The 21401-nt window shown below is 45.9% G+C and overlaps 2 protein-coding genes across 3 annotated transcripts in view; both read left to right on the top strand.

Moving 5' to 3' along the window:
- The window catches only part of LOC117003620 (ovoinhibitor-like), a 30143-nt gene extending 27135 nt beyond the window's left edge, over positions 1 to 3008 (top strand). For both annotated transcript variants that reach the window (XM_033073631.2, XM_033073632.2), the window contains 5 exons: positions 33 to 93; positions 1407 to 1543; positions 1849 to 1909; positions 2259 to 2374; positions 2840 to 3008. In XM_033073631.2, the coding sequence (XP_032929522.1) occupies positions 33 to 93; positions 1407 to 1543; positions 1849 to 1909; positions 2259 to 2374; positions 2840 to 2885 (421 nt within the window). In that variant the 3' untranslated portion in view covers positions 2886 to 3008. The remainder of the gene's footprint in view (positions 1 to 32; positions 94 to 1406; positions 1544 to 1848; positions 1910 to 2258; positions 2375 to 2839) is intronic.
- Positions 3009 to 14777: 11769 nt separating this feature from the next.
- Positions 14778 to 20177, top strand: LOC117003378 (ovomucoid-like). The gene is made up of 8 exons (XM_033073279.1): positions 14778 to 14873; positions 15799 to 15818; positions 16577 to 16713; positions 17489 to 17546; positions 17805 to 17941; positions 18430 to 18490; positions 19492 to 19601; positions 20096 to 20177. Exons 1-8 carry the CDS (start codon positions 14819 to 14821, stop codon positions 20139 to 20141), a joined length of 624 nt encoding a protein of 207 aa, XP_032929170.1. The 5' UTR covers positions 14778 to 14818; the 3' UTR covers positions 20142 to 20177.
- The last annotated feature ends 1224 nt before the right edge of the window (positions 20178 to 21401 follow it).

The raw sequence follows: 21401 nt of genomic DNA, 5'->3' as shown, positions 1-21401 counted from the left end.
TTGAGCGTTTTTAACTCTGCTTTCTCCTCCAGTGAGTCTGGAACCGAGGTTGCCAAGAAGCACGATGGAAGGTGCGTAGAAGAAGTTTCCCAGGTAAGTGGCACCTGAAGGAAAAGAAGGGCTTGAGCAGGTGCCAGCTGCACAACCTGAGAAAATTCTGGGTGGTTTGGGTGGTGTAGCCTCCATGGGGGTCACACTTGTGCTGCCCTTCCTTCTGTGGGTGAATATCACCCTCCCATCTGCAGGAACTTTGTGCACTTCCTGCACACAGTCAGCAAAAGAAAGGGGAGAGGACAGGTGAGGATTGAGTTATGAGACAGGGAGATGATAAATGGTTCAAGGCTTTACACAGAGAATCCTTTTCCCACAGCACTCTGTCATAGCTGCTGCAGGAACTTAGCAGAATGTTTTGGCAATATGGGCAGGGGAGGCAGAGGGCCCAGGGAACCCGATGCTTTCTCAATGCTTGTGTTTTACAAAAGGATGTTCTGCAAAGATTAGAAAATTGCCTGTGTTTTTGAATGCTGATACCTAAGGCATCAGGGGATTCAAATCCACCTCTGGTTTTTTTTTGTTTTGTATTTTTTTCTGTTTTTTTTTTGTAAATGAAATGTAATCTAATATATACCAACATGAATCATGTAAAAATACCAGATTAACTATATTTGGCCAGTTTTAAACCGTTTACTCTCACTGGGGAGTAGAGGAACAAAGCCACCTCATTAGCATGTGTTTGAAAGAGTCAACATCCTGAGTCAGATATTTCATTTTATACAAACAAACTATGAAATGTCATTCTTTTGTTTCCCGAGTACGCTCTGTGCTCAGGCTGGGTGAGATACATAAATCAGGAAAGAAGAGCTCGCACTGGAGGAGCTGGGAGTGCTAAAACACAAGGCCAGCTCCTCAGCTGACGTAAATCAGCTTCCACTGCTGTCAGTCCTGCTGGCAGCTCTCAACACTTGGAACTGTCCCACTGCAACAAAGGACCTGTCAGCACATCTCCCCTCCATTCTTGTGGTCCATGAAAAACACCTTGGTCACAGTCAGCCCCCTTGCAGGAAGTGCATAAATCGTGCCATTTTGATTTACAGATTATTTCTGAGCTGCCTTTTGTAATATCCTGGTGGGTTCAGTAAGGTATAGGGGCATCATGATAAATGCAGAGCTCAGTGAGTAATGTCTGCCTTCCAGCCTTGATCCAGTCTTCTCCAGGGAAGGCTGTGAGAGGAAATTGCTAGTTTTCCATGAAGAACGAGTTAATATATGCCCACAATTTATCATCTGGCAGATCCTTTTAGGGCCTGGCATAGGCAGATTTAGGCAGATAAGCAGGGAGGATGTGTTGGGGTTCCCTTGCAATGAGCAGAGCCTGTGGCAGAGCCTTTGCTGTCGTTGTTTTGCAGCTGAACTGCAGCCAGTACCGCACGGCCACGCTGCCGGACGGCAGGAAGGTGATGGTCTGCACCAGGATCTACGACCCCGTGTGCGGCAGCGACGGCGTCACCTATGCCAGCGAGTGCACCCTGTGTTCCCACAACTTGTCAGTGCTCCTCTTCCTCCCTGTTCTCACAGCTCTGTGGGAGCCAAGTGGTCTGCAAGGGCTCTGTCTGAAACCTTGTGCTGGAGGGATTCTGTCTGTCTGCCCCTGTGCTCCTGCTTTGCTTGGTGTTTGATGCATGTTCAGCCCCACGGAGGGGACGGTGTCTGGTCTGTGAGGGCATGCTTTTGTTAGTGCTGAGCTGGCTGATCTGGAAATCTCTGTGGCTCTGTGGGAGTGAGGTTTGTTCTTGCTCTCTGGCTGTAACAGGGAAGGTCCTGGCTAATAACAATCTCTCCCTCCTCCAGGGAGCATCAGACCAACATTAGCAAGAGAAAGAACGGACCCTGCGAAGAGGATATCACAAGGGTGAGCGGGAAAGGATGGGAGCAAAGAGGGAAGTTCAGTGTCTGTTACACTCATGGGGGACTGTCTTCTGCTCTGGGCTGCAAATCAGGAGGTGGTGGTGTTCACACCTGAGGAGATCCCTTGGGAATTTGACACTGCTCATAAAACAGCCAGCATCCATCCCACTGCTCTGCAATAAAGCAGGGAGACGTGGCAGTGAGCAGGGACAGCACAAGATCAGCTCTGCCATCAGGAGGAGTTGGTTATGATGATGCTACAGTTTTATTTCTCAGTGGGGTGTCATTCCTTGTGCTGGGGGTCACAGTTTGCTCTCAGGCAGAGGGACTCAATATCTACCTTCTGTGTGCAGGCCCTTTGCAAGGACTTCAAGGAAGTGTCTCCCTTCTGCACCTTGGAATACATGCCCCACTGTGCCTCTAATGGCCAAACGTACAGCAACAGATGTGTTTTCTGCAATGCCTACCTGTACGTATGGGGGTGAAACCTTTCCTTTCATCATCAGTTCCTGTGCCTGCTGGGAATGCAGGGCTGTCTCGTCATGTCTTTTTTTCTAACTTGTGTATATGCTTGTGGCATATACTGGACATTTCCAGGTTTTTTGCATTGTAGGGAAAATGAGGAGGGCCTGTTTCTGTGATCTGTACTTGGCCTCCTGTTTGTTGGTTTTCAAAGAATTTTATTGATTTTCAGCAGCACTCAATCTGTTCCACAAGCTCATAAGGGCGTGTGGAAATTACTTCACCGAACCAACTGGATTGTACCAAATGAATGAAACCATTCATCTTTCCTTAAATGAGGATAATGAAAGGGTGTGTCTGGGTTTTTGAGACTGTTCTTTATCTCCAGTCAACCCTAAGCCAATGCTTGGGCCAGTGAAATGAGGAAAGGGGTGCAGCCCTGTCTAATTCTCCTCTCTCCTTTTCTCACCAGGGAAAGCAGGGCAACTCTCAACATCGTGAGCTTGGCTGAATGCTAAGTCTGCTGGACTTCAGCCCAGGAAGACAAACTCCTTTCCATCTGACTTCCCATGGGCTGACCTTCAGTCTGCCTTGTTTCCTTAGCTCCTGAAACACTTGTTCAATAAACTGACTTGGCAACATTCCTCTGTCTCAGAGCCACATCTCTCTTCCCTTTTGCCCCATCTCATGGTGGATGTCTATTTTTCTATTGATGTTCTCCACTACCAACTAATTTTCTGGCCATGTGTCAGTGCCATCCCTGCTCTGATGAGGGTCTCAAGTCCTTTCCTTACTCCTCAGAGTCTTGTCAATGTTAATCTTCTCAAGCCATGCTATCTCTGTAAGACCTGACCACAGAGTCTCTTTTTAGAGTCAATGCAAGGAGACATTTACCTCCAGAGCATGCTCCACCTCCTCCATGGGGAAATGCCAAGGATGCAGGTGGTGATTTGCTCTCGAGGACAGCATTTCTGAGCTTGGACTAGAAAGGGAGATTAGCTGCCTGGGCAAGAGGTGCCCTTTCCTCATTCCCACTGCCTGTGGAGCCTGTCTCAGGGCAGAGACAGCAGCTGCTGCCAGGAAAGAGGATCCCAGCCTGCCTCCACTGAATTTGTCCACAATTTGTCACCCCAGAGGTGGGGGACAGCCCTGGTGCATCACTGAGCCTCTTTCTAAAGTCATTCAGGAAGGAAAAAGATGCAGAGATTCACTTGTGATCAGTTTTAACCAAATATATAACAAGTCATTGGAAAAAAAATTCTACCTGATAGTGATTTTGCCTACTTTTTTGAGGCCAAGTTTCTCAGGACCTGGTTGATATAATTATTGTCATTTTGGTGGTCTGTGTGGATGGCAGGGAGGCAGGGGGATTTGGGGCTGCCCTTTCATCTGTTGGCTATACCACTGCCACTGCCTCCACACGAGGTCACCAAAGCTATTGCAAGTCTAATATTTCAGGGATTCTTCTGGACTGCAGTGGGAGCCTCCCTGATTCAACGTCCCATTGTAGCTCACCAGAGAATAACACAATTATTTGGATCAGTTTGGAAAGTCACTCTTTGAATTGTCAGGCTAGAAGAATAGGCTGAAGGCAAATGTTCCTGACTTGGAGGTATTGGGGGTATTGTACCAGGGAATGAGGCCACAGTACCTCTGTGCCATTAGTGTCCATTTTCAGGATGATTTGTAACTAACAATGGCTTATTGTACTTTTCTTGGGTCTGTGTCCTAAAGTAAATGTTCTTTTGGTTTATATAACCTTTTTGCCATTTTCTGCTCAGGTGTTTTTGCAGAACATGCTGTTTTACTCTTGTTTAAGTGTTACTTGGTTATCCTTAGGGATAAGACCTGAATAATTTTTTTTCTTGTGGACTTTGGCAGCCTTTCACTTGGACTGTGCTCTGACCGCTGGCTTTTGCAAGCCTTTGCAGTAAAGCTGTCAAGAGCCAACTCAGTGGCATTATCTTGGCACAGCCAAAGCCTCCTCTGTGGAGCTCATTGTCTGGTGACACCAAAGGCAAACAAGAATTCAAGGAGGCACAAAGCTGAGATTAAGTCAGAGCCATCCAAGGAAGCAGCCAGAGGGGTTAGAGGACAGAGGTTTCCATGCAGGACTCACCAGTAGGTTTCATGTTGAAGTACATAGTGGAATAAATCACTAAAACTGGGCCAGGAAATGGGAAAAGCCTGACATTGGAGTTTAAATATCCCCCAGGCTCAGGGGGTGTTTTATGAAGCAATATAACTATAAAAATAGGGCAGCCTTCTCATGGATAGCGTGGTTTTCTGTGCCTTGGAGTTGTTTTTCAGCTGTTCCACAGTTACTCACTGAGTGTGTGTTGCTCAGATGATTTCTCTCTCCTTTGTATTGGAAATGGCCTCAAGTTGCATCAGGGGAGCTTTAGATCAGATGTAAGGAAAAATTTATTCATGGGAAGGGTTGTCAAGCACTGGAAGAGGCTGCTCAGGGAAGTGGTTGAGTCACTGACCCTGGAGACATTTAAAGGATGTATGGATGTGGTGCTTCAGGACGTGGTTTAGTGGTGGCCTTGGCAGTGGTAATGTTTGGACTTGATGATCTTAAAGGTCTTTTCCAAACTAAACAATTCTATGATGAGGAGGCAATGATCAGGCAAAGACAAACACATTCAAGAGGCAGCACTGAATTTTTGTGGCTTAGGAGAGATGTAGAACAATAGCAGGTTTCAGGTGTCACTAAGAGAATTGAAAGGTGGTTTCAAGACACGGTGGACTGAGCTGGGTGCCTGCTTGGGCACAGACAGAGGAATGTCTGGAGGGATGGATGGGTGGGTGGATGTTGCTGTGGTGGCAAACAAGAAGAGATGACAGAATAGTTAAAATTGGAAGGGACCACTGGAATGCATCTGGTTCAGTCAAGAAGTCCCCAGTCACCTTATGGGCTCAGTGCTTGCCAAAGTGCAAACAGCAGCATCTCTGTGTGGGTGACAGGTGCTTTAGTGCTGCTCAGCCTGCTGCTGCATCCCTGCTCAGGTGCATGATGCTGCAGAGCCCTGGGGCTTTCTTACTCACCTTGAGCTGCCTGAGCAGCTTCAAAATAACCAGGTTTGTCTCAAAAAACATCCCACAGTCATGCTGGGAAAGTTTGGTATTTAACCTGGAAAGAGGCACTGAAAGGATCAGATGCAAGCACAGACTTACTCCTGCTTTGGTGGACTCTTGTTTTTGCACTCTTGCCACGAACAGAAGCAGCTTTATATCCTCAGTCAAGGAAGAAGTGAAGGAAAAAACCAACTTTGCAGTGCCTGCTATGGCTGCAGCATGAGGCATCTCAAACAGTGCTGAAATGCAGCTGGTGCCACTCCAGACTCTGCCTGGCAGCCACAGCCCTCAGCTCTGGGGAGCAGGGACAGAGCTGCCAAGGCTGGACCAACTTTGACGTCTTTCACACTGATGACGATCCAACCTCGGGATTTGTGACCTGCAAATGTACCAGAACATATCACAGAGGCAGTGTTTTAAAAATATAAACGTCCTCTCTCTTTCCTTGTTTGTCTGACTTATCTTTACAGTGTTATCAATGTTTTCTGAGTCTACAGTCATTTTTCTTGCAACACAAAGAGGGGGAAGAACGAGGCGAATCATTTAAATTTTGATTGATAAGTGGAATGTAGAAAACAGTACTTAGTCTTTTCATGTTGAGCTGGGAAATTTTTTTCACCTTTTATCAGCACTCACACATCTGCAACTTGAAAAAACAAACCTCACAACTTTTCCTTGAGTGTGGCTGTACCTAAACTTCATTCAAACCTGTTATCTAAAAAATCTGTGCCTTTCAAAATTATGTCTGCTGATAATTTGCCTTGGTTTAGCTATTTTTTCATATGCTGCATTTGTTAGTGAGGCATGTGGATGGGCTCAGACACTCTGTCACTCTCTTGAGGGATGCTGGAGAGTGACAAGGCTCATCCCACTGATTTTTAAATATTCATTTCAGAAGAATATTTAAATTATTTTTAAAGCATTTTTATAACCATATGTTCCTCAAAAAAAAAAAAAAAAAGAAATCCAGAAATAATTATTCAAACTCATTGTATCAATTGCACCATCCTACTTATCTGATGGTTGGCAAAGAAAATAGTTTGGGAAAATTTCCTTGGACCTCTGAGTTTAAAGAAATACATAACCCTGGTATGCAGCCATTGCATCCATCAATATGTTCACACTCAGACATGTTCATTCTCTTGCTGTAATTTAATGTTTGATACGGTTTCATTTGATTCTTTGCCATGCCCTGGGCTCTGGTTGCGTGCTCTCCGCGGATCAACGAGTAGAGAAGCAAAAAGCAGCAGTGGAAGGAGCCTGTCTCCAGCTGGCAGGCATCCACACAGCCCAGGAGGGGTTTCCAGATTTTCACCAGCTGAGGTGAGGCCCCGTGATTTTAAACATAACATGAAACTGCAAAGAATGAGTGTTCATACAGCGTGCTGCTTCCTGCCTATTTTTCATGCTTGGAAGTAAAATATTAATTTTGCTCAAGGCCCCTGAAGGATGAGGAGTGTTGGGATGTATTGCTTTGAGCTCTTTCTCACTGTTCCCTTTAAAGCTGGGCTTTAATGGCCAGTCAGGGCTCCCTGACCAAGGGCTGGAGCAGCTCTGTGGCACAGATGGTTCCACTTACACCAGAGAATGTGGGATCTGTGCCTATAAAGTGTCATTCCAATGGAAAGAACATGCTTTCTGAGTGACAGCTCCCTAGCCCCTGGCCTCTCCCTGTGCTTTTCCAATTTATCCTCCTTTTCTCCCTCTCCACTTGCTGTTTGTGCTTGGGGGTAAATCATGAAGATTTAGCAGAGAAAAGAAAATAGCTGAAGAAAGTATCCAGAGTGGAAATTTAAATGATGCAGCACATTCAGATGGCAGAGGTTTGTTGACTGATAGGTTTATAATAGCCAGAGACAGTAAAACCACTTCATTGTTGGTGGTTAACTCGGATGAACTCGCCTTCACTTGCATCACTTGGGAGTTTTATGTATATTCCCAGCACTTGTGACCCTTTGGGAAAACGGTCATACTGAGTCTCTAATGACTTTCCCTTCCTCAGAGAGCGTGGGGCACTCAGGGCCTTGGGAGCAGCAGTCATCCCAGTGACTAAGAGGGAAAGCAAAGGAAGAAGCAGCCTGAACTCCCATTGCTCTCTGTGGCAGCATCCCAAACAGTGTCAGCCGGGTGCTGAGCAGGCAGCGCAGGATTGGATGTAAGTGATGCATATACCTTCTGTTGACATTTTATTTGGCAGTGATTTAACACAAGCTTTCTAATATTGCTGTTCTCCACAGGCTGCATTCCAAAGTAGGAAGGGAAGAATGGCAAAATGATGCAAAATATGAGACAAGTAGGAGAAATATTTCTTTGCTATGGAAGCATTCACAAACAACCTCCCCTGGCAGCAGCAGGAAAGTGCAGAATAACCTGTTTCAAGGCACCAGAAAAGGAGGCACACAAAGCCTTTGCAGAGATCAGTGCATTTGGTTCTCCTGAGATAAGAATGTTTTGTCAGACTGCAAATGGGGGCAGTGCCCAAACCAGGGGATGTGGGAGCCCTATGATAATATAACAGTTGTCATGCATGTATAACTTACTAAGTAAATACCTGGGTTACTTTGCTACTGCAATCATTCAGAGAGGGTAGAATTCCTGCTGTTTACCTCAGTTTCACTGTAAAACAGTAAAATCCTGTAATTTGGCATCACATTCCTTTCTGTCAGCACCAACTGTGCTTCACCCATGTCCAGATGCAAAGAATCAGCCAGTGGTCTCATTAAAGCTCAGCTCTGCAGAATAAATGAAATTGTTGCCCTTTCTTTTGATGTTAATAATGAAGATGTGTTCAGTGGTTATGATGCTAATAGTCCTTCAGCTATAGAAATCCTTTCAACCAGTTCAGCCTCTCCCAGCCAAGTGTTCAAACTATAGCACCATGATATATCCTGCCTCTCACCCTCTCCTCCCTGCTGTTCCCACCAGGAAGAGCAGTGAATTTTCATTCTTAGCCTATTGCACCTCTCTCTTGTTGCTGCTTTATTTACAAGATCATTCTTAAAAACCAAACCCTCATTCACCCTGTATCCCAGGGGTTCCTGGTTTTAATCCCATACAGGAAAGCATCTTCACTTGTTTTTTCCAAACATTGTTTCTCATGTGCATTTTTGCTGGTTTGTTGGTTGATAAGGTGAGAGCTGGGAGCATCTTTTCATTTGATGTTCTACTTGCTTCTGTTCTCATTACCTCATCCTGTGGTTTCACATGGAAAAAAGAAAAGGGTTTGCATGGGGATGTGATCCCCTGATTTTTCTTGGGGCAGGTAACAGTGACACTCCTGGTTGCTTCCTCCCAGATGGGATTTGTGCAGGGGGACATGCCCTTGAAATGTTTATCTAACTTAAACACCCCTCTACAACAATTCCTCTGCTACATGTCATTATCTGTGCATAAACTTCTTCACTCCTGGCTCCCCCAAGCTGGGCAGAGCCTCAGCTCAACCTGTTTGAGCTCACATGAAGCAAATCCCAGACATGGACCCCAAGGGCTGTGGAGTTACAGACTTTTGGATGATTGCAGACCTGGTGCTGGTCCAAAAGCCCTGAGTCCAAGGCTTTGGCCATTTACCCAGGGAAATTCTGCCTTGGTTACCTATTGCTCCATGCAGAGCTCAGGGAAGTCACTCCTTCTGGGCTCAGGTCAAGAGCATGGGAGGAAAATGTAACTCATTTACAGCCAGACCTGCCCAAAGCCCCAAATTGTGTGTTACCTACCAGGAGGAAGGAGATGTAAACACTGAAGGTTAATTACCCTCTGGTCAAGAACACTTTGTGATCTATAGACAGATGTGTCAATCTTACATAACAGAGCTGAGGCGAGTGAGCACTGAAGGCATGTCCCCATGATAAATTAATGAGACTTGGCAGCTCACTGTGAAGAGATGATCCCTGTGCTCCATGTGAGACAATAACCTGGCTCCCCAGCCAGCCTGGCCACAGATTTTGTGCTGCAGTCACATCTGGGATGGTTATCCCTCTGTAAACAAACTCTGAACTGCAGCTGCCCAGGGATCAAACCATCTTCCTTCAGGCCTTCACCTTCCTCTCAGCTGCTCAACGTGCAGCTAGTGCCCATCCCAACCACACTAGATCACTTTTTCTATCAGTCAGTGAAAATATCTCACTTCTGCCTCAGCCTCTCCCGGCAGTGACACTCCTTGGTGGGTCACAGAGCTGGCTGAAATCCGAGGGACACAGCCACAGTCCCCCTGCTGAGTGCTATTCTGGTGATGTGAGTGCTGCTAGATGACTGCTGGTTTGAAAATGTGTTCAACTATTCCCCTGGTTTATATAACCTCAAAGCAATTTGCTTTCATAGCTGAGCATGCTTATTCGTTCTATTTTAACTGTGCATTGAGCTATAAATAATGTCTCATTGCAGATAAGAATCTATTGAAATTTTTTTCCCCTACCTTTGGAAGATTTTCTCCTGAAGGAGACTTTCCCAGCCCTAGCAGTGAAGTTGCCTGATTGACTTTGTCCTGCCAGGCAGCCAGGAATGGTGTCAATCCCAGGTCAGCTGCCACTTCCCTGCAGCCACCTCCTCATTGTTCCTGCTTGGGCTGTGGCAAAGATGAGCTGAGTGCTCAGTGATGCAGAGCTGAGATCGCTGAAGTGTTAGGGGAACTGATTAAACCAATGATTTCCTGTTCCTCTGATCAGCTGCACGTTAATACCTCTGTTACCTCCAGCCCACCTTCCCTGCAGTGTGTTCACTTCAAAGAGCAATAACCTGGGTCAGTGTCCAGCCACATCGTGCTGGTTGCTGCCTCCTTTTTCTGATGTTCACTGGAGCATTTTCCTGCTTCCTCATGAGTTACTCCTGCCTTCTGCAAGGGAGCCCTGACCTGGCATCCAGAACCTTCTCAGAGCTGAGAGGTGAGGGATGGAGATGTGTCCTCAGAGCTGCTGCTGAGACCCACGTCTGGTCCAGGCTGCAGCACAGCAGGGAAGAGGATGATATTTTGGCAGCTGATTTTCTGTGGTGCAGATAACTTTTCTGGAAATTCAGATGCTGATGTTCTTCCAAAGTAGGGTTGTGGTGGCAAAGTGCTGGGCTCCTGCAGAAGTGGAGAGGCTTCGAAATCACTGAGAACTAATAATGCCCTAAAATTTGAATGGTTTAAAATAATTTCCTAAAATTTGGAGTGGTTTTGTTTTAACAATGATTACAATCCACTCCTTCTGTTGTACATATTGCTGGTCACCCCCTGAAAAAACATTCTGGGAGCTCTTGGTAGAGCTTACCTGTGACCCTTCAGTAAAGGCTGTAGGAAAATTCTGAGAACACTCTCCTGGGTAATAGAGAAATATTGTGGTATTTTATTAATAACAACCATTTATAGGAGACAGAATTATATAAGTACAATATAAATAAAATGATTCAAGTTGTAAGAGCTCCCCAGAGCTGGCTCAAACCCTGATCAAAGCAAGGCCAAAGCCAAAGGTGGGTCAGGGTGCCCAAGGCCTTTCTTTTTCTGTTGGGCTCTCAACAGCACTGGGGAAGGACATGCATGGCCTCTCTGCTTTCTGTGCTTGATCACCCTCATGGCAAGGAATAATTCCTCACATTCATTCAGAATTTAATCCTTTTGTGATACAGCTTAGAGAAGGCTCTGGCTCTGCCTTATCTCTAAGCTCATCAGGGAGCTGCAGGCAGCAATGTGATCCCAGCAGCCATCTATTCTCCAGGATGAAGAATCCCAGCTCCTCCAGCTTTCCTGGAATGCCCTGTGCCCCTGTCCCTGGGCAGCCTGCCTGCCTCTGCTGGACTCCTTCCCATGTGTCAACATCTGCCCTTGTAGTGGGGCCAAACACATTTAATTCATTGCATAAGTAATGTGAAACCATGTTAGCCTTCAGCTGCAGGGTACAAAGTTCTGCACATGGTCTTATTAGCTCAGGAAAACATCCACTGGCATTACCTGGATCAAGTTCTATTTAATAAGTTCATAAACACATGGATATGTTTTGATAGTGAGATGTTTTAATCATATCAGTGACTTTGTTTGCTTTATCACTCGGTTCAAATGAGGCCTTCAAGCACCAGCTAAGAGGCAGAGCTTCCATTTGTGCTGTGCTGGTTTCTCCAGAAATGTGGCTCAGTGCAAACACTTACTGGCCACACTGTGGCCAAAAGAAAGCCAGAGGTGAAAACTGCAGCCTGAATTGTGTTTAGCAGGCATTTTTGAATGGTTAGAGACATTTTTGTGAAGGAGCTACTACTAATTGATATTTTACAACAGTTATTTGTTAATTAACATGACAAACCCCAGAAGTGTTTTGAAAAGTGTATTAAGTGATTTGCCATTCATTTATCAATGTGTTATTTATGCTGGGAAGTTACATATCTGCTAAGAAAATTCTTCAACCTCAGTTTTGATTCTTTCAGAGGATATGAAATCAATACTAAAAAAATCCCAAGCAAACCTGTAATTGGAAATGTAAAACAAGAAATTACATGGGTAAGTCAGAGAGGATGTTGTATAATGGCCAAATCCTGCCCTGGTGTCAGCACACAGAGCTTGTGGTGCTCAGGACCTTAACAGGCAGCACCCTGAGGTGTGGCACTGCCTTTGCTTACCTGTAGATTACAGAATCAGAGATTTTTTGGGGCTTCCAACCTTAAAGATAATTTTGGTCCAACCCCTGCCATAGGCTGGGACACCTTTCACTGTCCCAGGGTGCTCCAATCTCTGTCCAGCCTGGCCTTGGACGCTTCCAGGGATGGAGCAGCCACAGCTGCTCTGTGCCAGGGCCTCCCACTGAAGAATTTCTCCCTAACACTTAATCTAAACCTACCCTCTTTCTGCTGAAAGCCTTTCCATTCCCCCTGGTCCTATCACTCCATGCTCTTGTCCAAAGTCCATCTCCAGCCCTCTTGTAGGATCTCTGCCCTGGCTTCTGCACACAGAGGATTTTCCTTCAGCCAAATGGTCATTAGCCATATGCTGCATCTGACTTTGAGGATTAGAAGACCATAATGAAGTGGATTACAGCAGATCAGTGGCAGGATTGCAGACCAAATCCTCTTTCTAACTGTTCTTCCAGGAGTAGCTAAGGACTGAGCGACCTGTCCTGCAGCATGAGCTCAGCCAGTGTGGGATTTTTCCACGCTGTTATCAGAGGCAGGATAATCCAGAGCTGTAACCCTGGGTGGGGAGGCTGTGGATGCTCGATGGCTGCAGGCTGTGCAAGCCTCTGAAACCTGGGGATTTCTGGGTGTCACTTTTGTGGCTTGCTTAGGGGGTACCTGAGTGGCTCAGGTGTTCCCCAGTCACCATTCAATTGTTGCAGACTTGAGTCTGAAGTGTCTGTAGGTGAGAGAGAGAAGGAAAGGATTAGCTGGACATCAGACAGGCATTGTGGTGGCCAGAGAATATCTGAGTTGCCTGGGGCCAGTGCTAGACCTAGTGCTGAACCCAGCAGCTGAAATGGAAAATTTTTCTCTGGTGTAACATTGCCAGGCTTTGCCAGGAGGGTGCTCTCCACTCACCAGGAGATGTTGGTCTTGCCCAAAGGACAGCACTGTCCAGGGCAGGGGGCAGCATGCAGTCACCAGGCAGGAGGAAAGCTGTCAAAAGCTGCCAGGTTGGGGCTGGGAAGGCTGGTGAGGATGGTCTTGGCTGGAGGAGGCAGTGGCAAAGTCCATATTTAAACCAGAAAGGTGTAGCCCCCTCCAGCTCTGCAGAGCCTGCACAGGTAAAAGCAGAAACTGTGACATGTAGGGAGCAGCTTCAGCAGCTCCTGCAGATGCTCAGGGAAAAATGCTTGGCTTCCAAGAGATGCTGTTCACAAGACACATCAGGGCAATATATCCTGAAGATGTGCCAAATCTGTCTGAAATATTCATGCATGCTCCCTGTAATTTATAGAAACAATCACAGCAGCATAATTATTTTGCTGCTTCTGCCTGTGAAGAATCTCATCTCTTGGAGGTGAAAATGTGACCTGCATACCCACACAGCCATGCTGTGGCTTTCTGGGGGTACCAAGAGGTGATTCCATGCACTGTACAATATATCCATTTAAGGATCAAAATATACCCTTTAGACCACAGTGGTGGATCAGACAACAGCACATTTGGGGTGAATTTCAATGATTTCAGACCCACTTCATTTATCTAATGGGTGATACCTGGTTTGTTAAAGGCAGCACCTGTAAAGCACCTTCTGCTCTGCACCTCCCTTAGTTCTGAAGTCTACTTTAAGCACAATGCTTAGCTCCCATGGCCCCCCCAAAAACCCCAATTATCCTTGCCATTTTGAAGCTGTGAAAGGGATGAGGAATAGGTTAGAGGCAGAACCCACTCCTGCAAAATTACAACTACTAAAACAGCCGAGGTGCAGACCTGCTCCTAGGCAGGAGCAATTTGGAGATGATACAAAGGCTGGTGGTGCGAGACAGACAGGGAAACGGGGACAGATTCTATATTTTAAGTATCATTTTCTAAAATATCTGCAAGAGGAAAGGACCTACTGTACTCTCAGGCGTAGCTGGTGCAATGTAAATAGGCTCCCAAGCCTTCAGTGTCTTTTGTTCTTCAGATGGTTTGGCTGAACACTCTGAATCCGTGTGTTTAACTGGGACTGGGTCTGTAAATAAGTGCTCCCTGTTGCTAAGGTTCAAGTGACATTTTTAGTGCCAATTGACAGATTTTTAACCTGCTTTCAAGTCTTCTGCTGAGCTCTTCTATACCCAGGCAGTGAAACTGTCAAGAAGCTTTGGCTTTACTCAAACAGGTGCTAAATACCTTTGGATTCACAGGTTAAACCCAGTCCTGCCAGACTTGCCTGACAAAGCTTAACTGGTGATCCTGGTGGCAAAGCCACACCTGACCTGTGTTTGTACCTAGAGGTGATTATCTGGGAATTTGGGGAGAAAAACCCACCCCAAACCAGAAAGGAAAGCAGAAACTCAGCCTGGTCTGCAGACAGGGGGGTATTGCATCCTGCCTGAGCTGCTCCCTGATGGGAGATGTTGCTCTGCAAGAGACAAATTAGGGGCCTGCTCTTTACTCCCCTCAATATTTTGTGCTCCTTACATTTCCATTAGAATCCCAAAGAGGTTTCTTTTGTCCAAAAGCCTGTTTGTTTGCTTTTGACCACTCAGAACTTGTGATACTTGTCTTGATCTATTAACCAGGTGTCCAGCCAAAATCAATTGCCTAGCAGACGCAGACCATTACCTGAAAAAGTCAAGACCTCCATAAATATTCCCGGCCTCATTGTGCTGGTGACAGATGCTGCAGGTTGTTTTATGTTACAGTTGAGCAGTTTAGACATTGCATTTGTATATATTTGCAGCCAGCCCTGGAGGGAGCATCTCAAGAGCAGAGAGGGAGCAGCAGCCTGCAGACTCCAGACACCACCATGACCACAGCAGGGATTTTGGTGCTCCTCTCCTTCGCGCTTTGCTGCGTCCCAGGTGAGTGACTCTCCACCTGTCTGAGCCCTGGCTGTCTTTAAAAGGATAAGACAGAGAGAAAATCTCCTTCAGAGGGCTCTGCTGCCTCGGTTGGCGTCGTGCAGGTTGCAGGATATTTCAGGACAGTCCTCAGTGTTTGTCATAAATAAAAGTAACAGCAAGTGGAGTTCTGTGCTGGCAACTGGTGCTGTTACACTTTGTACACTGATGTTCTCACACCATTACACTGCTTAGACTTGTACAATTACAAAAATGGATGAGTACTTGAAATAAGGCCATAAGAAGAGGGTGAGTCCTCCATAACTAGTGAGGGAAATATTGTAATGGCACAAGCAAGTTCTTTGCAAGAGCCTGGCAAATTTCCTGCAATGCTCTTTCTGCTAATGGAACAACAAGAGATGAAAACAAGCCAGACTCTGATGTTCTCACTGCATATTCACAACTGATGAAATTACAAAGCCAAAGACATTTTTTTCACATTCGCCTTCTTTCAAATGCATATTTCTGACAACAGATGCTGTATGTATTTGCTTATCCTCTAGGTGACTATTTGCATTTCTGTGTTGATTCAGGTGTATTTTCAGATATGTAACAGCCGTGCTTTAGGGTCAAAACGGATATGTAAAAAGATAAGGAAGGAAAAGCTCTTCTGTTTTCAGTTAATAAGTCTACATATCTCAGAAAAAAAAAAGAACAAAGCTATTCAAAAAGGTGTTTCATCACAGCCAGAAATAAACCATGCTATTATACTTGTCAACATAGAGCAAAAAAGTCATACATAGTTTATTTAGTTGAAAAAACAATCATTGGAAATCATTCAGCTTGGTCCTGTGCACGGGAATTTTATATCCGTATTTCCAGCTTTAATTGAGGTCTTATCATATCAGCTTTGGTTTATGTTTTCTGCCTCTCCTTTCTTTTCCAGATACTGCCTTTGGGATTGAGGTAAGTGGAAGATTTCTTTCTGTCACTTTTCTCAAGAATGTGGAGGAAAGGAATAGGGGACATCCAGCCTGTAGATGCTCAGCTGTTTTTCACCTCAGTGTGACATTTGGGTCACTGCAATCAGATTCTACAATGTAAAACATTAAATTATACTGCCCTTGGCTTTACATCTATGCTGTAGGTTAATAATGTTTTAATAGTAATGATACAATGTTTTTGGATTTATTAATATTTCAGCAACTTTAGACCAGTCTAAGCTTTAAGCCGGAAATATATAGCTGGTTCTAAACTGAAGCAATGGACTGCTATCAGAGCCTACTTGAGGGCAACCTGCTGAAAGATTAAAATATCTGAGCTGGTCCAGCTTCCTCACAGGCCATTAGTCTTGGTTGTCTGAGAAAAACATGATCAGTGTATTAAGAGCGAAAAAGCAAAAACAGAAGTGCAGTGGAGGAGTCGCAAGAACAGAACTAGGGACCAGTGGAGAGCCTTTTTAAAATCATGTAAAGTGAGCACGAGAGACCACCACTGGTTTATCCCATCTGAGGGGCTGCATGGTTGTAGCTCTTCCCTCCTCCTCCTCCTCTCCTGCTCTTTGGGGACATCTCTGCAGCAAGGACTCACCAATTACAGACACCAATTAGGACCCACAGCAGAAGTTTGTGCTGAGACAGTGAGAACTGGTTGTACCAGGTCACAAAATGAGAGTTGTGGATGTTGCAGGTCTTCTCACCCTGCTGCTGTGATTCCTCTGGCAGGTGGACTGCAGTACATACCCCAACACCACAAATGAGGAGGGCAAAGAGGTGCTGGTCTGCAGCGAGGCCGTCAGCCCCATCTGCGGCTCTGACGGCGTCACCTACGGCAATGAGTGCCTGCTCTGTGCCTACAACGTGTACGTACAGCGTGGGGACAGAATGGGGACAATGTGGGGACAGAATGGGGAGAGCATGGGGACAGAGTGGGGACAGAATGGGGACAGTGTGGGGACACCGTGGGGACAGCGTGGGGACAATGTGGGCACAGTGTAGGGACAGCGTGGGGACAGAATGGGGACAGCGTGGGGACAGAATGGATGGGGACAGTGTGGAGAGAGCATGGGGACAGTGTGGGGACAGTGTGGGGACAGAGTGGGGACAGGATGGGGACACAGTGGAGACAGTGTGAGGATAGCATGGGGACAGCGTGGGGACACAGTGGGGACAGCATGGGGACCTCAGCGCAGCTCAGAGCTCCTGGCAGCACCTCTGCTCAGCACTCATTGCTCTGTCACATGTCACCTGTGTCAACTCCCTCAAAATGTGCCTGGGTACCGCGGCACAGCGCTCAGGCAGAGCTTTAGTCACCGTGTCTTTCTTGTGCTTGGGTAATTTATTCAGGTTTTTTCTTCTCTGTCTCAAGGAGCAGCCAGGTGATGAGAGCACATCACATCTCAGCAAAAGGATGGAGATGCTCTGCTCAGAGCTGCCCAAAATGGTCCTAAAGCTTCCCAGGGTTTTACATCCCTGCCAGCTACTCAGCTGGTTAGGGAGGGTGGCACTACCTTCTCAAATATAGATATAAAAAAGCCTGACTGACAAAGAGTCAGTTTTCCCTTGTATTAATTCTAGCACCTAGGATCAGCAAGACATCTTTGCTGAACTTCCTGACATTTGTCTTTCCCTCTGCAGAGAATATGGAACCAATGTCAGCAAAGACCACGATGGAGAATGCAAGGAAGTTGCCCCTGTAAGTTAAACCAAGGGCAAAACGAGGGTGTGTCCTGCTTCTGAGCGGCCAAAGGTGCTTAGTGAAATAATTCAAACCTAAACAAGAGAACATGAGCTGTCAGAATCTTGCACTGGTCACCTCCAAGTGAACTGCCATCACGGTGACTCACAGAAAAGCTTTTCTGCTGCTGTGGTCTGTCCAGGCTATACACTCACCAAATCCACTGGTGTGCTGTGAGCAGGGCCTTCACCAGGGCTTTGTTTGCTCCCTCACCAGGTGGATTGCAGCAGGTACCCCAACACAACCAGTGAGGAGGGCAAAGTGGTGCTGCTCTGCAGCAAAGACATCAGCCCCGTCTGCGGCACCGACTGGGTCACCTACGACAACGAGTGCCTGCTCTGCGCCCGGAACCTGTGAGTACCGAGCACAGGCACCAGGGCTGGCTCCTGGAGCTGCTCTTTTGGATTGCAGGGCTTCCACCAAGGCCTTTTCTCTGAGGTGCTTGGGCTTTGACTCTCCTCTTTTCCTCCTGACTGAACCTTGTTTCCCTCTGTGATTAGAAGGAAAGTTGTGCCTTAGGTCTAGATGGAGAAGTAGAGGGCTGGGTGGGGATTTAGTTAAAAGGATGCTGCCTTGTACAGCTCAACAACTAACCCAGGGGCACTGATTGTCACACAGCCTGTCTCCTCATCCACTCTGACCCCTTCCCTCACATCTTGTTTTAAACCTGTGGCAGGGAGTGACACCACCGGAGCTGCTCCCTGGAGCCACATGGACACAACCTAAGCTGGATGTCTCTGCAATCCCATATTGTTGAGCCTGCTCAGCATTCCTGGGTGATGGGGTTCAGCAGAACAGGTTGCTTGTAGAGCTCCCTAATGCAGGTCTCTTGCCTTCTCAGAGAGGCTGGAACCAGTGTTGGCAAGAAGAGTGATGGTGAATGCAAGAAGGAAATTGTCACAGTAAGTGAATTGGGTGATCAGGGGCTGGGTTTTGGTCCTGCTGCTGTCAGGGGAAGCACTGCCACAGTCTGCAGCAGCCCCCAGAGCAGCAGTGTCCTGCAGAAGTGAAACAGCTGCTGCACTGCAGAACAGGAGAGATTTTGCTTTCTCTGCACGTAATAAATGCTATTTGTGTGAATGCCAGGAAAGAAACAGGTGACTGCTCAGGAAGGGATGAGTAAAGGAGTAGTAGAAATAATCCATCAGGGCAGAACTGTGAATAAGAACAGAGAATGGCTTTTGGGTCAGACCAGTGGTCCATCTAGCCCGTGGCAATTTGGTGCAGAGCCTGCTATTGGCAGGGTCTGTGAGCATTGTGTAGGACAGAGTGAGAGCACAGAATGCAGACAAGAGTGACTTCTACCCTTCCAACTCCAGCTGTTTTCAGGTGGAGGGCCTCAGCTAGGTGTGATTTTTGTGTAGTCACTAAGCCTTTATAGACTTCTCCTTTGTGAAATTCCTCAGCCTCTTCCTGCACCCAGACACATTTTTAGCTCTACAGTGCTGCTCAGCAAGTGTAGCACCCATTGCTCCAGTAAACAGAATCCCACTCTTGCAGTATCCTGATCTTCCAGTTTTAAGACTCCAGGAGGGATAACGGACCTTTCTAGAGGATCAGCGCTCCATTTCTCCAAAAACCAGTGTTTTCCATTTAATTTCCTGGCCAGCTGGGGAACACAGAGCACGGCACCTTCACCGAGTGAACTGCTGCTGCTTGGAAGTGCCATGACCAGGTTATGATACAGATCTCTTCAAACAGGAAATTATGGTCTATTTTTATATTATTAAATTCTCCTGGCATAGGAGGAACTGACACCTCGGTTTATATCAGATGTGCAAGGAAGTTAATTACTTTCTGTAAGATTGGTATCATTAGCAATGCAGCTGTGGCTCAGGGTTCAAGCCCTTGTGCTACTGATTCCTTCACACCAGACTCTTTTATTTTTATTTATTTTTTGCAGGTTGACTGCAGTGACTACCCCAAACCTGTCTGCTCACTTGACTACATGCCCCTCTGTGGCTCTGACAACACAACATACAACAATAAGTGTAATTTCTGCAATGCAGTCATGTATGTACAAATATGAGTGACATTTGTGATATCAGTTGCCTCCTGTGGGCACAAGTTTACACAGTTACTGCTTTTTTTTGTTTGCTGAATACTGTTGATTAGGGATATGGGGCAGGAGGGAACGCCAGCCACCGTGTCAAGCATTCATTTATTTTTTTCATTAGAGCATAAAAAAAGCTATGGCTGCTTTGTTAGTGTGAATGGTTCAAAGACCATTTAAACTTAATGGAATTTTTCTTGCATGTTGCAAAGGAAATGAAATTCCTTTCCTTTTGAAATTCCACTGTAGTTTCCCCACAGATATTTTCAGTCTTAGGAATGGGTTAAATTGTTTCACTCATCTCTTAATAGTTCAATAGCAAATGGGATGATGAGTCTGCAAGTTCCTTGGCTCTGGGGCAGGATCTCATCTGACACCATCTCTGGGACCATCAGAAAGATTAGAGCAGGCAGGACTCTGTGTTTAATTCATTCTTTCCTCTCCTTGCTTTCAGGGACAGCAATGGGACTATCACTTTAAGCCATTTTGGAAAATGCTGAGACTCAGTGCTGAGAGAATTCACCACAGATCCCCACTGGCAAATCCCAGCTAAAGATCTCACCTCAGTTCATCTCACCCTCTGGGGAACTCAGCTCACTCCTGATTTTCTTTCTCAATAAACTAAATCAGCAACATTTCCCTGTCTTCTTTCATGTGTTGTCTCATGAAACATTTTCTTGATTTGTTGAATGATGATACCAGGCAGAATAGGTTACGTGCTCCAAGCTCTGGGATAGAACAAGAACAACATCTTACTCCCCTCCCTCTCATAAAAGGCAGAAAATTAAATACAGATGCTCAAACCCCAGAGCTGTGTGGTTTTGCACATAAATGACAGTGCCCCTGCATCAGTGCTCAGAGCCTTTTTGATATTTTAAGGGACTGGAATGGTGACACAGGAGGGTCTCTCCTAAACTATTCCTGGTGCATTTTCCTTGTCAGCAAAACCCAGTCACCCCTTGGTGTCAGTGCCCAGAGCTGATCCCTGGCTCTGTCCTCACCTCAAGTGTTGCTCTCTCAAGGGCACTCTGTTGGCAAAGCCCACATTCTTCAGACACGTGCATTGTCCCTGTCTATTTGTCTAAGTCCTCCAACTGACTTATTACCAGATTTTTCTCGTCTTGGAGTCATCCTTTGACACCCTTGAAGTGTTTTAAGATTAATGCCTTCCTAGGTGTGGTGCCTACTCCTGCCTACTTGTCTTCTCTCAGTCTTCAATTACACAATGCTCTTTGCCAGCCCAAGGAGTATTTCAGCAGTGTTTCAAAATCCAAGGACAAAGTATCCTTCTGTTTCTTGAGAGTGTGACCTGTCATTGGTGTATTGTGCATTAAATGTATTTTGCTTTTGTCTTCTGTTTGAGTATTGAATTGGATTTGGGGTTTTTTTTATTCACACAAGAGAGGCATAAATAAAATCGGCTTATCCCTTCTAAAATGTAATATCTCCCACATGAATTTCTCCTGGGAATCAAAGAGAGAGGGGTGCTTGTTCTCCTTGATGGACGTTGTCCCAAAAAGCAATGCTTTGGTGGTAAAACAAAGCATTTATGTAGAGATGGGCAGATGGATGAAGCAGTGGTTTCCAGATTGGGTTCAACTTTTCTAGGATCCACGCTAGGGTCTCAAATCATTCTGTCATCATCATGCTAAAAGTCTATTACTGCAAAGCTAATGGCTTTTAGGGGAAATAACAATTGCAAATTTATTTTATTTTTTTTTGCATAATCCCATAAAAGTTTCTTCATCCCTTGTCATTTC

This window comes from Catharus ustulatus, chromosome 15, assembly GCF_009819885.2.
Source record: "Catharus ustulatus isolate bCatUst1 chromosome 15, bCatUst1.pri.v2, whole genome shotgun sequence".
Classification (NCBI taxonomy): Eukaryota; Metazoa; Chordata; class Aves; order Passeriformes; family Turdidae; genus Catharus; species Catharus ustulatus.
Note: the sequence above shows the minus strand (reverse complement) of the source record. Positions and strands in the feature narration are given on the sequence as shown.